Source organism: Lactuca sativa, chromosome 8, assembly GCF_002870075.4.
Source record: "Lactuca sativa cultivar Salinas chromosome 8, Lsat_Salinas_v11, whole genome shotgun sequence".
NCBI classification, from domain to species: domain Eukaryota; kingdom Viridiplantae; phylum Streptophyta; class Magnoliopsida; order Asterales; family Asteraceae; genus Lactuca; species Lactuca sativa.
The window spans coordinates 185997195-186015066 of record NC_056630.2 but is presented as its reverse complement, the minus strand read 5'-3'; the positions used below and the strand labels follow the sequence as shown (position 1 = coordinate 186015066).

Sequence of the window (17872 nt, the reverse complement as noted above, 5' to 3'; positions counted from 1 at the left end):
ACATAAAAATTAATGTCATCGATATGACATGTTATTTTTATTCATATGTGAATATATCATAGTAAAAAAAATATTTTTACCTAACTATATCATTAAGCAGAACATAATTATGTGTATGTGAATATCATATATACTTATTTAGTTATTTACATTCAACTTTAGTAACCGGTGGCTTCTACAACAAAATCATGGGGTTTTATTTCCTCCACGGAAACCAATACTAAACGATTCATTCTAGAAAAATAATGTCGACTCAAACATTCTTCGAATCAATTGTCTGGCTAAAGGAAATACAATAGACGAATACATCCTCCAAATCTCCATCTGTTGTGTATTTGCTTCCTCCACAAGAAGAAGTAGAAGTCAATTACATTACCCACAGCGATCAACAACTTACTTCAACTTCAACGCCAACTGATGTCAAATTGGAAAAAAAAAATCACTATTCAAAGTGATCTCCTGCTGTCCTTTCATCCCCACAGATACATCATCACGAACCCTAATTTAATTCGACTGTAATTACTTTAGAATCATTCTTGCTTCTCTTCTACATTATAACACGACATGTTCTCCTCTGATTTGTGAAATTGGCTCAAAACGTATCTGAATAATTATCGGTTATTTGTGAAATTGATGAACGACCTCTATCGAATTGATCAAATTGCAAGAAATTCTTTCACAAAGGATCAAAACAAAAACAAACCAAAAAAAAAAAATAAGGTGCAACTTTTCTTCATTTCAATACAAGAGCTTTTGATGACCCAAAAAACTTCCGAGTCTCATGGCAGTGAGCTTCATGACAAAAAATTGCAATTCTACAAAAAAAAAAATAATAATAACAAAATTAGTAGTTAAAAACAACTAAAACCATGTCAAAACAGCAAAAAGAATTGCAATACTGATGCAGTAAAAAACTGCAATATCTGTCAAACAACAAAAAAAACTGCAATATTTATGCTGTCAAAAACAGAATAAAACAGCAGCAAATATACTGTCAAAAATATCATAAAAAACAAATTAGAGATGCCAAAAGCCCAAAACATTAAATAGTAGTTTTAAGTATATACCTTATGCATTACAAGTTTGTACTTTCGTTCCCATATTTTTGATGTTTTTAGAAATACTACATTTCTCTAATTCTACAATCAAAGTTAATAATGTTAACGGGTGTTTTGCTTAGCTTTTAAAAGCTCAAAAGAACTTTTCCAAAAAATTACAAAAAGTCAGGGGATTTCCTGACTTTTCCAAAAAATTGTTTTTTCTTGTATTAAAACTCCAAAAGTTATTAGTTTGTCAAACATCTTTTTGTTTTTTTTTCTTTTAAAAAAGGACTTTTGGTTGTGAAAAGCAAAAAGCTAAGCCAAACACCCTAAGATTATAAGTTTTAATTGATAACGAATGAAATCACGGAATCTGGACATCCAGAACAAACAAAAATCAATTTACAAATAGACAAGGTTTACCTTCTGAAGTGAAAGTCTGGAAGATAAAATCAGGAAAGCCAAAATCAAGATATCTCTGCGTTCCACTTGCGCTTGTGGTTGTAAACCCTACCCTCACTCGGTGATTCCTACACTGCGATGAAACTCTAAAGTGAAATTTTGAAAGTGTGTAGGGAGATCGGAAACGTAAACCCTAGCCCTCAAGCTGTCAATCATGGAATTGGCTGGCTGTGTCAGGCTAGTACGGAGGGTATGGAGAAGAAGACATGGAATGGCTAGAGTCGACATAGCGTACATATTTAGTCATTCAGATTTCAGTATGGTGACTTGAGTGTTTCAGGAAGAGAAAAGACAGGACGAAGGTCAAATGGGAACTCAATTGACGTTTGGTCGTTTGGATAGTAGCTGATATATAAGATTATTTGGTAAATTACACTTTTGTCCCTTGTCCGGGTGTCGAAAAACACATTTAGTCTTTATTTTTAAAAATTAACCTGTATCGTTACTCGTTTGTTTTAAATGTGTATGCTTCATCCTTAATATGCGATTTTATTGTGATTTTAGTCCGTGCCATATTTGAAATGACCATAATGCCCTTTATGTATTTCTTTTTTAATTAATTTTATGTTATTGTTATTATTATTAATTAAAAAATAAAAAGAAAAAAATTATGGTCCTACTTCATCTCCAACCCCACCTCCCCACCCAACCCACCTTCCCGTTCCTGTCTTTCTTCTCTAAAGTTTTCAAAAAAACCCTACAGCCATTCATCCTTAAGCCACTGCCGGTGGATAATCTCCCCGATGAACCCTCTCTGCGTCCATCACCATCTCCAGTGAACCCTCTCTCCCTGTTTATTGTTTGATGAGCACTTAATCACCACCATTAATGAAAATCAACACCACCACGGCTTGATCCACCACAGGGAGACTGCAGCACCACCGGAAACTTACATTCCTCAACCTTGCAACTCTTCACACTCACACACTTCCACAACTGATCGGTCCCTCACAACCCCTTTGTAAATTTGCTACTCCCTATCAAATTCGACACAAAAACCTCAGGTAATATTCCGGCGGAACGTACATCAGTCCTAAGGTTTGGAACTAAGATGGATGTGGAACTCGGGTTTAAAATCGAAGATGAAGGCGGAAAATAGCAGATTTGTTCTTCCTTTTCTGTCGGTGAGGGTGAAGGAGAACACAGTGACAGTGGTGCGGAGAAGAAGGGTTTAGCCGGAGTGCAGATGAAGGGTGGTGCTTTAGGCGTCGCCGGAAGTGCAAATGAAAGGTGGTGACATATCTAGCTTTCAGTAACACCATCACCACTTCCTCTTAGGATTTCAAATCGATGCATGAAACCATGGATCTCATTCACTTGTATGCCGCCATCGATCTCCATTGGCTAGGGTTTCGAGATCGATGATGCTAAGACTGATCTCTTTCTTCACCTATATTTATATCAATTTTCGACAGGTGTAAAGTTTTTAGATTATGTTTTAGTTGGAGGAGGTATTAGAGGTGATATATGGTTGTGCCGGAGGAGATAATGTTGATAGGTGGTGGTGCCGGAGGAGATGACAGTGACAGGTGATGGTGTCGGAGGTGTAGGCGGTGATAGGGGGTGCTGGGTTATTTATGGAGAACCTTGTTACAGAGATGGGGAAATGGAACGCGAGAGGGGATATTTGATTTATTTTTTTTATTTTTTAAATTTAAAATTGATAAATAAATAAAAGAAAATGAAAAAGAAGTTACTAATGGTAAAATAGTCATTTCATGTCAATAGGGACCAAGCATGTAAGAAAAAAGAAACTCAGGGACAGTCTGAGTTAATTTTTGAAAATAGGGACTAAACGTGCTTTCTGACATGTGCACGAGGGACGATTGGTGTAATTTACCCTAAGATAAATATAACACAATCACACAAAATATAGATTTAATGGTTTATATTTAAATAAAGAGTTATAAATATTTTTTAGTAACCAATTTATATTTTAAATATAATATATTAATTTATCATTTCTAATAAATGATTTTTTTTTTGTCATTTGTCATATTTTCATTCAATTTGTAAAATGTTATTTTATGTTTATTTTGAATTAATTTTTTTCCATATCATTTTACGAGTAAAATCTATTTTATTAATTCTACATAATATTTTAATTTAATAATTGTAATAAATGTGGTAATAAATAGATATCAATTTCATTAATCAACTTACCTTTTAATTTCAAAATTTTTAAAATTAAAATCCATTAGTTTATTTTGTTTATTTATTTAAATTATTTGTTTAAATTTAAAAGATAAAAAAACATGTATATTATAATAAGAGAAATTAAATATCCTCCTACCTTTTAATCATACCAATCCTCATACTCATTTAAATGATGACATGTGTCCTGTTAGTATCCTAAAATATCATTAAATCTCATTAAATGAGCATTAAATATTACACATATCATCATTTCATTGGGTAGGAGGATATGTAGGAACAAAAAGTACGAGAATATTTAATTTCTCTTATAATAATTCATTATTTTTCTTATTTTCTTATAAATTCAAATTTCTCAAATATTTTGACTTTTATATTTAACTTTTTTTTTTAAATTAACCATGTAATACATGGGTCTCACAACTAGTAGAAAATAAAATATAAAAATATACTTTAATTAAATAGCTTATTAAGTTTTTTCGATTTAACCAAAACAATAAAAATTTAATCAAAACCAAACTGAATAAGATATCATTATTGGATTAACCAAACCAAATTATCCAAATAAGATTTCGTTTGATTCGGTTATTCGATTTTGGTTTTTTCTCATGCCCCTAGATAAAATGATATAAATTGTTTTTATGGTTGGCAAAATATATTATTGAAATTCTTTTTCTTAAATATTTTTAATATAATTGATCTTTTAAAGTTTAAATGTTGTATTTAAAGTTTTTAATTATAACTAACACTGTTAAAACATAATGCTTGTGCAATTACCTTGGAGTAGCTTGTCAACATGTAATTTGAGATAAGAGAAGAACAAATTGGGGAATTTTCATATTGATTTGATAAAATTAGCTTCTCAATCTATACAAGCATCGTTTATATACATAGACTATGTGAATGCCTACACAACAACACATTAACACTTATATAGTTGAAATCTTTACAAATATATGTTTTTTTAAATATAACAATAACGTTGTTGTTAAATTTGGTATAATAATTTGTATGCCAAATTAATATAATATATTGATTATTCTGAATTACATGATAATATATACATCTATTATAATTACATAATCTCAATCTTTTGAATGACTTCTATCCGCGAATTACTCATTAATTAACAGTAACGTTGTTGTTAAATTTGATATAATAATTCGTATACAAAATTAATATAATATATTGATTATTCTGAATTATATGATAATATATACATTTATTATAACTGCATAATCTTAATCGTTTGAATGACTTCTACATGTAGGTTACTCATTAATAATATTAAATATAATACAAGGTTTAATGTTATTTATAGTTGTTGTAATTATTAATTAATTTTTTAAAATTTATTTGCATGATGTTTTGATTTTTATCTTTATAATTATTTAAAACATCAAACATTACTTTTTGATTTTAAAGGTATCACTATAATCATTTATATAAAGTTATTTTTAACTATTGTTATTGTAAGTTATTTTAAACTACTTATTTGAAAACTTTTAATGATTATAAAAATATATATTCAGGAAATATTTTAGTTAAATTGAGATTACATTTTAGTTTTTGCATTTAGCACTACAATTTATCACTTTTAACTATTCACAAAATATTCTTTGGGTTTTTTAAGTGGAATTGAAATTTATATTTAAGTTGACACTATAATGTTATATTTAAATTAACAATTTAAGTATTTTGGCCAAACTTTTCAAAAGTTGTAGTTTTAAACTGATAATGGTTTACATACAACAACATATTAAATCTAATAAATTAAGTATAATATATTAAAAGTTAAAGACATAACTTTATAAGTAGAAGTAAAAGATAATCTTTTAAAATTGAAATTTAGTTTATTTATGATTACACTTTAGGTTTGATATTTATTTAACCTTATTAGCCAACTTGCAATCATTATTAGAAAGACACCACAATTTATCACTTTTAACTGTTTACAAAATATTATTTGTGTTGTTTAAGTTAAACTAAAATTTATATTTTAGTTAACCCTTTAATGTTATATTTAAATTAATAATTTAAGTATTTTATATAAATTGTTCAAAAGTTGTAGTTTTAAAATGATAATAGTTTACATCCAACAATATATTAAAACTAATAAATTAAGTATAATATGTTAAAAGTTAAAAAACATAACTTTATAAGTAGAAGTAAATATATTTTTTTAATATTGAAATTTAGTTTATATATGAGTACACTTTAGGTTTGTATTTATTTAACTAACTTATAATCATTGTTAGAAATAAACTGAAAAATCATGGGAGTTTCAAATGAACGTGGTGAAAAAAAAAATGCTTCCTTTATAAGTATATAATGAAATGATATAATGATAAGTAAAAAACTAAGCTAGCAACTATCCTAAATAACTTTTACAATCAAAAGACTAAAATACCCCTTGCAATTAAGCTAATTAATAACATACACAAGAAGAAATAGAAAAGACTAAACTACCTTTGGTAAATAACTTGTGTCTAACATACCCCTTTAATCTAGTGGATGGGAGTATAACCCCATATTGGACACAACTTGCTTTAGTCATAAGGCAATTGGTAAGCAGTAGGACACACGTGAAAGATAATTAACCACTTTGAATTTTCTCCTTGACAAAATGACAACCGATTTCGATGTGTTTAGTCGCTCATGATCAAGGTTGTAAAAGTCGCTTGACGGTGGTCTGAAGGTCGACTGAGATCAAGAGACTAATTGGTCTACGCGATGATTAATCTGCGTCTAGACAAAGACCCTTAATTTTAATAGAATTTATTTTTTAAAAATTAAATATTACCTCTATTTTAACAAAATAAGTAAATAACCATAAACTTTGGCATATTAAGTCGTCTAAATATTTAGATCATCATATATAATAATTTTTAGATCAATTAGTGATATTTTTAAAAGTTTTAGTCATATAAAATTGACTAATCGGGGATTTTTAATTTTTTTTTTGACAATCTGACTTTTTACCGGCATAGACTGTCTAGGGCGGTCCATGACCGACTCTGCCTAAAGGTACCTTGAGGTGCCTTTAGGATTTCTGATTATGTCATTTTTTCTTAAAGGCACCTTGAAGATGTTATGGGGGATGTAAAGAAGCTAGATGATCAGTATGCGAATAAGAAATCTGAATGTTGATGTCTTGAGTTAAGTGGAATGTAAGAATGATAAAGTGTAATATAATAATGATAATGAGGGGAAATATCAAGAGGTTTGAATTGTGCAATGGGATATATCTTCAAAAAACTTGATATCCCTTGATACAAAAATCTACAAGATTCACGACTTTATAAGCTTTTACACGAAAAGGGTAACCTTTGAATACGCAGGGAGTAGAACGAGGCATGAACTTGTCTCTACCCACACAGATGAAGTAGCGATAAAGCATAAACATCAAAATGTTTTTAAATAAAGCATATCAAGTTTAAACTCGTGTAATGCTTCAAAAGGTGTTAGATTGTCAAGTACCTTTAACAATAAGAAACACAGTCGTCCTAAAAACCTCTTCCTAATAAGCTATTTATAATCAAGATTGAAAATAAAGAGCCCAAGCTCTTTCAAGTATGTGTTTGTGCTTTCAAAATGTAAAAGTTGATGTTATTCGTACACTTATAGATATTGTTATTTGATAGTAAACACTAAACATAGTATTAAACATTTTCATCTCATTTTTTTAATAATATACACACTCACTTATCTTTATTATACATAAAACATTTGTTAATTTATTTTCAAAACAATAATTTGATTCCATTTTATTCAAAATAAGTTTACTTTGTCATCTAATGACAAGCCACAACAATTTCCATTCTAAGTTGTAAAACCTTGCATATGAGAAGAGTATGGTAGTGTCTAGTGTGCATATATCTCATGCTAAAGTAACAAACAACATGTCCACCTTATCATTTATTTCCTTTTAATTTACCCTCATTAATATGTTACCATTGAAAGAAAGTTGACTGGCATTTCCGTAATTTCTGCAAGTTACAAGGTCACTTTTATATAAAATAAAATAGTGGGGCTGTCTACTCGCCGCCTGTTATGCGCATGCTATATATATGCCCTCTAGTCACTCCACCTTCTTACTGGACCTCCTCCTCCTCCTTGCTACCAATGGTAGTTATCGGTTTTCGCTACATTTCAGCCGTTGCTTGCCATTCTGACGCCGGTGTCTGTTCCTTCGCTTCTTCCGTTAGATTTTGTATTGACGTTACTGGACTTTGACGCCATTACCATTTCGTTTTTGAAGTCTACGGTAAACACACTCACATACTCTGTTTTATGCGATATGCGACGGTTTTACTCTGATCAATATATAATACATTTATGCATGTCATTTATCCGTTAATGGTGTAGTACTCAACTCTGTAAGTTTTGCGAGGGTTTTGCACGCAATGTACGTCTCGTTGTTCCTCTATGAATCCTGTATCACTCTTATTTTGGTAAAAATTTCAACTTCGATCCTACTTGCAGATTATGGTTTATTTTTTTTGAAAGTAGATTAAAACACGGCACATAATCAACATAGCGAGGTTGGAATGGATTGTTGATAGCTTCATTGTTCATAAATTTTGGATTGTGGGTTTTGCTAGTTGGCGGAAGTGTTGATTCTGAGTTTAGGTTTTATTTTTGGATTAGGGTTTTTAATTGTATTCTGTCTTACAGTTCGCGATGCGGGTAACTTAACCCCCCCCCCCCCCCAAAAAAAAAAAAAAAAAAAAAAAAAAAAAAAACTAATAAACGAGAGAGGGGTAGATTTTTCTATAAAAAAGGGGTTCTCTCGAAAGTAGCCCAACAATGGATGGTTTTCTTTTGTTTTACTTTCATATATTTTTTTATTGTGGTTTTACTTTCATATATTTATATCATTATTATTACAATAGTTCAAAACTTAAAATGCTATTCTCATATATTTGACCTATTCAATTACTATGTTGCAGCTTTCATGATGGCAGATTTGGTACACGAGCCACAACATAATAGTGAGCATATTATTTGTTTCTACTTATGCTATTGATTGAACATGAATTATTGTTATTATACTATGTAATATGTACATGGTGTTGTTACATGTTTCAAGATCTAGTATTGTGTCTAACAATTCATTCATTTTGCAGACTCTATGGATGGTTTTCAATGTTATGTTATGCTAAAGAAGGATGCAAAAATCATTTGTCGAGTCAAATGCTCAAAACCATCCATAGCAATGTATTTATCACTCTTATCACTTCTATTTTGTCTTGGCCAAACTACATTTTTTTAAACCTTTATATTTCTGGTGACATTTGACCTATTTGATCAGTTTCATTTTTAGCCATTTATTTAATTTTTTTTACCAAGGGAAATAAATTATAATTCGAAATTGATCCATTTTAGATAAACGAGTAAAAGTTGCAACCTTTGCCAAAGGGTTATTTAATCGTTTAAAGATTTTTTTATAGAAACCTTAATATAACTAGATGGTGATACCCATGTACTTGTATTTTTATTGGTTAATGACTATTGAATTTTTTGCAGTAATAGGAATTGGGATATTAGTGATTTTATAAAGCAAGAGTATCTTCCTTCCGGATTATATAGCACTCGTATTCACCCAGTTGGCGAGGATAAGCATCAAAAGGAAGAGTGGTGTAAGTTCATGCGATTCTTGAAACAATATAAAAAGGTGAGGACTTGCAATTATTGTTTATTTTGTGCATTTATGGAATGTTAACGATACTTGCCCACATAGATGTTTTTTCTCACCTATCAACAATTGAAGACCATACTATATGTTGATGATGAAAAAACTTCCCTTTTGTGTATTATTTGTTTTCTCTTAAACGTTATATAAAATCCTTCCAAGGTTAATTGTCATTATGATTTAATAACGTGATAGGTGATATATATTGGCTTTTAATCTTTTACTTTTCTTGTGGGTTATTGTTATTTTCTTTCAAGATTTCTTCCATTAGGACTTCAATCTATCCTTTCTATGTTTGGAACTTGTTAGTCATGATTGTCTTCTATAAGATATTGTAGTTGTTTTATAGTATCTATTTTGTTATTTTTGTAAAAATACTAAAGTTAGAAAATTATATTTATGTTCCATCTTTAATGGTCTTACTATATCCATGTTGCAAAATGCAACCTACTTGGCTGTGAGTACTCGGAGCCTACTTGGAACTTGGGCATTGATCGAGGAGGTTTGTTAAAACTAAGTCAAATTACTCGGATTGGTTAAACTTAGATCAGATTGGTCTAGGGGGAACTTAGTCAAAGTTTGTCAAAGGGTTAAAATTCACAACCGGCTTATGATATTTGTGATAGATATAGTTTCCTTAAAATTAGTTGCTTTACAATTTACCCTTTGTCGAGTACTCCTGGAATACTACTACTTTTAGGTTGACTGACCAAGTAGTGTCTAGTGAGTTTTGCAACATTGACTATATCTTTCAAATTTAAAATCTCCTTGGATTTTTATTTTAAAACTCATTCCATTGTAATTTATTCTTATATATATTTTTTACAAATTGAAGTGATAGTTATTGGACTTTTAAAGCTAGATTTTATTTGCTATAAAGCTTATAAGAAAAGCACTTTATATATTGTTGACATGACATGCATAGAGGTTAATATAGTAATTCGTAGAGAACATGCATAAAAGGTCAATTTTGGAATTTTTTAGACTTGGCACGTTATGTGACATTTTAAGTACTCCTTGTATTACAAATAACTACAATGTTTTGTATTTGGTATGTTTTTGTATTTGGTATGTTCTTTTATCCGAATTTACCTTTTCAATGACTTTGTTTTTAACCCACATGTTAGATTTATTCCTTAAGGGGGGCATTTTAGTCATAAAATAAGTAGTAAAAAGATATTTATTTTCTTTCTTTTGTCACGTACTTACTGACATATAATGCTTTTGAAGGCGGCTTTTGCAAGAATTGAAAATGGTAAGTTGTACATTCTTCCTTCCTTCCGTGATGAAGAATATGGGTATGCTATCGTGATGTATATTATGCATGAAGATACTATTCCTAGAAGCCATAACCATATCAAATTGGGTTAGTTGTCCCTTCTTTGTATACTTTATGTATATTATGTCAATTGTCTATATCTATCATCATCACTTTATTTATATGCACACATATGTATGTATAAAAAGGAAAACATCAAAACAAAAACATATGAAATGAAATTAGGACCTTTACTACACTACACTGGCTATAAGCCTCTACATCCTTGACTACAAGCCTTTAAATCCTTCTATTGGACATGTCCTCAGGAAAAAGTCAACTCATTCATGTCTTACCTCACACTATCTTTGTACTTCCTCTGGGGAATTCCAATAACACTAGGATTCTATTCTTGCCAAGTAGATGCCCTAGTTTATGGATAGGGTTCATTAGACATCATCCTTGCGTTACTTGGAAAACAACACTATACAACCTTCTCATCAAGCGGAATTGGATACCATCTTACACCAATCCACCTCACTTTTCTAGTCTCCTCAAGCTTAAGGCATACCACCACCTAGAACAATCTAACACACAATTAACCTCCATGAAGGCTATGGCTCTAGTTGTGTTCAACCATATTGGTACCCCATTTATAGAAGGATGAAATTAGAACCCACGGGATGAAATGCTCGCAAGTGGGATAATTAGCATTAGTTAAGGCGCATTCTTAAGTCCTATTATCCTTGTTAAAAAGAAAGACTTCACTTGGTGTTTATGTATTTGATTATAGAGAATAGACTTTATAGAGAACGGACTAGGTAACAATCCCCGATCCCCGTCATTGAAGAATTGTTAGACGAATTTCATGTCTCCGTGTATATTTCAAAGATCAATCTAAACGTCAGGGTTCCATCAAAGCAAGAATGAGTGAAATTGTGGCTAACAAAAATGCTTTTCAATCCCAAAAACGAACATTATGAATTCCTAGTTATGCCTTGCGGGCTAACAAACAAATTTCCTATAAGCTTTCCAATCATTAATGCATGAGGTGTTTCGTTCATTACTTTGCAAATTTGTCCCCATCTTTTTTGATGATATCCTTGTATACAAAAACTTTTGGTCATCCCACCTTCACCTACTTACCCAAGTCCTTAAAACGCACCGGTTAGTAATCAACAAGAAGATTTGGCATTCAATTTGTGGAATACTTGGTCGCATCATCAACAAACACAACCTCTCTATGGACCCTTAGAACATCGTTGCGATCAAAGAGTGGCTCATTCCAAAAAAACCCAAGGAGTACGTGGATTCTTAGCATAACATTATCTGATAAAACTCTTGATAAATCATCTATGGGAAAGAAATGGTGGCCTTTGTCTTGTCCATCCAACATTGATAGAGAACAATCCCTTTTGATAGACCCCATTGAGCCCAAAAGTGGAACCCATTTTAGTCAACCCAAGCCTTGGAAGGTCTTATCATCGCAAGAAAGGGAAAGGATAGGTGTAAGGATGAGATGAAAGGAGGTTGCATAGAATATGTATAAAGAAAACATATGCATAATCATGATCAGGCTAGAACAATCTCATCATCATTATCACCATAATTGGTGAAAATATGGATTTTGATTTGGTTAGTTTTTCATTTCCTTTTTTTGCCTTGTTTCTGCACAGAGCTCAAGAGTGAAAATGATGGGTATGGGTTGGCTAATCACAAAATTGACAAACAAGACCCTTGTGGTTGCAAATTTTACAATAAAGACCCTCCTGATATCAAAATTGACAATGAAGGCTCTCCTGATTGTACCTCTGGTCAAACTCTTGGAAATATCAAAGCTTCTCAGTCGAGAGATGAAACTTGTAGCAGATCTGGAATGAGTGCAACATTGCAAAATGTTCCTGATCCTGGGAAAAATTACGTGTCTGCCCATCCAAGCTACTTGAAAACACTTGGTCAAACCCATTCTGACTGGATCTTTGGTGCCATTGCTGAATTTGTTGATAATTCAAGAGATGCCAAAGCAACAATGTAAGCCTTTCATATCATCCTTTTGGCTATCACATTGTAACATTGTGTATCTTTTTGTTTTCTTTCAGATAACCATTTCTCTTATTTTCATTTCTTTCTATAACAACATTGTATTATCAGGTTGGATATTTCAATTGACATGATATATTCAAGCATTGCTGGCAAAGAAATTCCAATGCTGGCAGTTGTAGATGATGGAAATGGAATGAGTCATGAGGAGATTATGAAAATGGTATCATTTGGTCGGAAGCAACCTGATACTGATGATCCAAATTATATAGGAAGATATGGTGTTGGATTTAAGGTATTTCTTCCTTCATTAATTTTTATGAAAATGAAAGAGTGAAATGCTATTTCTTGCATTTAACCCTTTCACTTGTATTGTTTTGTTTCAGACTGGAACAATGAGACTTGGTAAGGATGCATTGGTTCTTACACAGACGACAAACTCCAGATCAATTGCTTTTCTTTCACAATCACTAAATGAAGGAAAAGATGTATGTAATTCCCTTCTTGGAATTAATGATCATGAGAAGGACATTTATGTCTTTTGCACACACTAGAGACTGAGGCGAGACTTTGTCCCACCTTGTAATACCTTTTTCTGGGTGTAGCAAAAAGAAAGCATTTCTGGCCATTGTTGGAGGCTATTTTCAGTGAAAAGGATGAGAAGGGCATTCATGTCTTTTACACATACAAGTGATCAAGAGCGACTCTTAGCCCACTTTTTTGGGTGTGGGAAAAATAGCATTATTTATCCATTGACATCAGTCTTAGACAGGAATGGACTAACTTTTTAGGGTGGGCTAATTTTATGTTTTGATGATGAGGATTAGAATTGACAAGGGCATTTATGTCTTTTGCATGGAGTTATTGAAGCCTCTGTCCCATATGGTTCCACTCATTTCGGTATGGCAATTTGTCCATTATGACATTAGTCCAAGACAAGCTTGAACAAGCTTTCTAGGCCCTATCTTTGAAAACAAAGATTAGAAGGGCATTAATGTCTTTTCCACATGCAAGAAGCAATCAGGAATAATTGCAATTTTAGTCTGCTGAGGACTGACTTAGTATTGTATTAGTCATATTTACATATTTTGTTATCTGACTTTCTTGCAACAGATTATAGAGATCCCAATTGTAACCTATTCAAGGAAAGGACAATATATGGAACTTGATACAAATATCCAGACTGAAGCTCTATCAAAGGCCAATCTGAAAGCCATAATGGAATTTTCGCCATTTAACAAATATTTTATTGGCGAAAAAGCAGGCTTGTTTCAAAAAAAAGGATCTGGGACTCAAATATACATATGGAATTTGGATGAATGGGGATCGAAATATTCTTTAGAATGGGTGAATGGGATGAGTGGTGGAAGTTCTTTTCATCAAGGTGACATATTTATTCGTTCACGTAGGCCCCGCTCTCGCCTTGGCCAAATGACTCGAGAGGTTTGAATTTTAATCATCCATGACTTTTCTATTTAACTATTACTAAATGCAAGAAATAGCAATGTACTTTCATTTGTTTGTTTATTATAGCATCTTACTTTCATTTCTTTCTCTTAAAGCATCATACTTTCACTCTTTTTCTTATTAAGGCATTGTTCTTTAAGATATTAATAATCAGTTATAGCATTTTTTCCTTATCAGGACATTTTGAAAAAATCTACACAGTTATTTGTAAAGTTGGGTAGATTTGTCAAAATTGATATAATAAACAAATCAATGGAAGTATGTTGCTATTTCTTGCTTTGATTTCTAAGACATACAAGTTATAACTGTATGTATGATGTGTTTCATGGTTTTCAGGTTCCATTAGACTATTCTCTCAGATCTTATTTAGAAGTCATCTTCTTAGATCCACGAATGAAGATCAATGTTCAAGGGTCACTGGTACATTTTGGAGTTCTTGTTGCTTTTTATTTTTTTATTTTTATGAAGCAATCGATACCATTTTGAAGTTTGAAACTTGCAACAGGTTAAAAGCAGGCCTTTAGCAAGATTTCTACACAAGACAAGCATAGAAAGTGGTTCTGTAGCTGGAAAACCAGTTGAGCTGATTCTTGGACAATCTCAGTTGGATTTGGAGCAGGGTAATTGTGGAATTTTTTTATATTGGCATGGGAGGTTGATTGAGGTGTGTTTTCATCTTCTTTACTATTTTCATTTTTTCAGTTTGTTTATTATTTTCCAAATTTTGTTCCATTCTTACTTTAGTTGAAATGATAAGTTTCTTATGATTTGGGGATAAATTGATCATGCATTCCTTTCTTTCTGTCACTACACCCAGTTATAGCATTGTAGTGCAAATTGCTTTGTAGTGGATAACATTGCTATGTTTAAAAGTCTTAATGTTCGTGATAGGAAGAAATGCATGTTGGATGCTTTAATGAAAATCAATGAAACTAAGTTGCTATTCTGTGCGTTTAACCACATCAATTTATTAATTTGTTGTCCCTGTTTTAATATCTAAAATAAAACAAGGCTTCCAAGATTAAAATGATAAATCTCAGCCTATAATTTCTTCAAAGTTTATCTGCATAACTGTTTTCATTCCTAATATAAAACAGAAACCAGCAATATGAAAATGATAAATGACTTTTTTTTTTTACCATGTTGTGGGTTTTCTTTCTAGTTCTAACATAAAAGGGGCCCACAAGATACAAATAACATATGACAGCTTTTAGATCATTTGGTGGATCTTTTTTCAGTTTCTAATATAAACAGAACTCACAAGATAAAATTTATGCTCAAGTTGATTCTCAACTTTTTAATTTGATCCCAAAACTTTATGCTAAGTTTTTAGTGATTTGTACAGGCTTACAAAAGAGTTGGGAGCATGATTCATAATGGAGAAAAGAGTCATGGGATTATTGGAGTCATAGATGTCACCAGTGTCATGGTATATGCTCTTCTATGCTTTAACATTTCAAATTTGAATCTTTTTATTTTGAAAAATGTTATTATATATAGTTTGTTTGGGGATTGTTTTTATGAAATTATGAAGGATGATGGTAGTGGTCGTGTTTGGGTGCATAACAACAAACAAGGATTTGTGGATTGTGAGCCTTATGCTCTTCTTGAAGATTGGCTTAGTAAAAAGGCAGATGACTACTTAGATAACATTATTGACAAAGTTCATGTGGTAATTTCCTACTTTTTTTACTCATTGACTTTGTAGTGTCTTGGTTAAAACTAACAATATTTATTTGGTATCTCAATGGTTTTGAAAATCTTGGTTTTGTTGTTTATATCTATCTATCTGTAGATAAAAAGTGGGCCAAGGCATAAACCAGATCATGAATGGGTGCAGTGCAACAAATGTAGGAAATGGAGAATGTTGGATGCTGACTTTGATAGCAAAACACTTCCTCAAGAATGGTATTTTGCATTCCACTTTTTAATATGAATAAATTACATGTTTGGTCCTTGAGTGTAGCCAGATATTGCAATTTTGGTCCCAGTAAGTTCTCTTGCAATCTTGGGCCTTATTTGAGGTTCTCGTAACGTTTTTGGTCTCTATGAAAAGTCAAATGACTATTTTTGGTCCAAAAGATAGTCATTTTACTTGAACATGACAAAAAATGTTACAAAAACCATAAATTAGGACCAAACTTGAAAAAGAAAACTTTTTAATACCAAAATTGTAAAAAAAACCAGCCATACCCAAGGACCAAATTTGTAATTTTCTCTAACAATAGTACAAGTGTGTACAATATTGATCTTTATAGAGATTTTACATTTGTGCAAACATCTTCCATGTATAATTCTTTGTCTTTATATTTCTATTTATTTATAATTTAACATTTTCATCTTGTGAAATTCTTTAAAAGGTTTTGCTATATGAAGCCGGTCAATGGGAAATGTGAGATGCCAGAACAAAAATTAGAACAAGGAGTTATCACAATATCCTCTCAAAGATCCGGATATAATTGCAGTGAGAATTCATCACAAAAGAACAATAAGGCCAAAAAATCGCCAAATAAAGGTAACATTCACTATCCAGTTATAGCAACATACTTTCATTTGGGTATTTATTATAGCATCCTACTATAAATATTATACTTTTAAAAGATCTATTGAGTTATATCAATGAAGATTGCATGCTTCTATAGTTTGGTAGAGTTTTCAAAGTACAATGTTGTAATAGGAAAAAAATGAAAGTTGGATGCTGTAATTAACAAAGGAATGAAAGTAGGTTGTTATTTCTTGCATTTAACTCTATAATTTATGAACATTTTTAGGTGGTGGTAATGGATGTGAAGCAAGGGTGGGTAATGATGAAGATGCAGTACCTAATTGGCCTGTGAAAAAAAGGCTTAGAAGGTTAGTGAAAAAGGTAGTGTAGAAAGAATTAACACCACACAACACATTTTTGTAAATGGGTAAAGTTTTACCTTTTTTGTACAAGGTAAGTCTCTTTGGAAAGAACCTGTCTACAAATGCATATATACCTTGTAATATTCTCCTATGCCCAACTTTACTTTTGAAAAAAAATAATAATTGAAATTAGGGCGCTCTTGGGAGGTTTGCCCGTATGGCCTGTTGATATTGATGGTTTTAATTTAAACTGATTAATCATACATTGGGGATGGAATTTTGTTTTTGTTTGTCTTTTTTTTGTTTTTGATGTTTAGTGTCAAATCTATTAAAAATATTTTTGATACTTATGTGAGTTGTGACTTTTTATATCGGTTTATATACTTCTCCGTTTTGTTTTGGTGGGTTTGCTGTTTTAACCTTTTGAAGTTTCACCCTTGTGGAAATCTTGTAAAATTTCTTGATTTTGCATGTGCATGAGTAAAAGCCCAAATAATAAAGTTTTATTTGTTTTTCATTTAATGAGTTGAATGACATTAATCCTTACTATCGTTTGTTTGATACTTGATGAGTCGGTCAATGATTCTTGTTAAATCGTTTCAACAAGCTATTAAAGTCATGTCCCTCATTAATGACCGCAATTAATTTGTCCTAAAAATACCACTTGAAACTCACTTATTTGAGCTTCTTTTATTATCTTATTAACTGAGATCATAATTTTGGTTCTTTGTGAATAGTTTTTTTGTTTTGTGAGTATTTTTTTTCTTTCAAATCCTTGATTTGAGTCAAGACACCCACGAATGTGTGTCCGAATCCTTCAAACCAAGGCTCTGATACCAACTTGTAAAATTCAAAAATTCGAGACCAAAAAATTTCATTTTTAATGGGAAATCTGCGAAAAAGTCCCAA

General features: G+C 31.4%; 1 protein-coding gene and 1 long non-coding RNA gene across 2 annotated transcripts; one reads left to right on the top strand and one right to left on the bottom strand.

The window, feature by feature from the left end:
* Nucleotides 1-99: 99 nt before the first annotated feature.
* Nucleotides 100-1877, bottom strand: LOC111911862 (uncharacterized). The gene is made up of 2 exons (XR_002857008.3): nucleotides 1464-1877; nucleotides 100-815 (listed from the first exon to the last, which is right to left on the bottom strand). It is a non-coding gene; the product is annotated as an uncharacterized LOC111911862 (long non-coding RNA).
* Nucleotides 1878-7775: 5898 nt separating this feature from the next.
* Nucleotides 7776-17226, top strand: LOC111911832 (uncharacterized). Its single transcript, XM_042897192.2, has 16 exons — nucleotides 7776-7923; nucleotides 8609-8650; nucleotides 8786-8876; nucleotides 9186-9333; nucleotides 10582-10717; nucleotides 12286-12640; nucleotides 12761-12944; nucleotides 13036-13137; nucleotides 13763-14092; nucleotides 14453-14536; nucleotides 14622-14780; nucleotides 15462-15545; nucleotides 15651-15788; nucleotides 15912-16024; nucleotides 16477-16631; nucleotides 16888-17226. Exons 2-16 carry the CDS (start codon nucleotides 8614-8616, stop codon nucleotides 16989-16991), a joined length of 2220 nt encoding a protein of 739 aa, XP_042753126.1. The 5' UTR covers nucleotides 7776-7923; nucleotides 8609-8613; the 3' UTR covers nucleotides 16992-17226.
* The last annotated feature ends 646 nt before the right edge of the window (nucleotides 17227-17872 follow it).

What these genes read in the sequence shown, in the direction of transcription:
- LOC111911832 (XM_042897192.2), top strand. Translation starts at nt 8,614, where the DNA reads ATGATGGCAGATTTGGTACACGAGCCACAACATAATA. An exon ending in TCAAAACCATCCATAGCAAT is followed by an intron (nt 8,877 to 9,185) that starts GTATTTATCACT and finishes AATTTTTTGCAG; the next exon opens with TAATAGGAATTGGGATATTA. An exon ending in AGAGATGCCAAAGCAACAAT is followed by an intron (nt 12,641 to 12,760) that starts GTAAGCCTTTCA and finishes TTGTATTATCAG; the next exon opens with GTTGGATATTTCAATTGACA.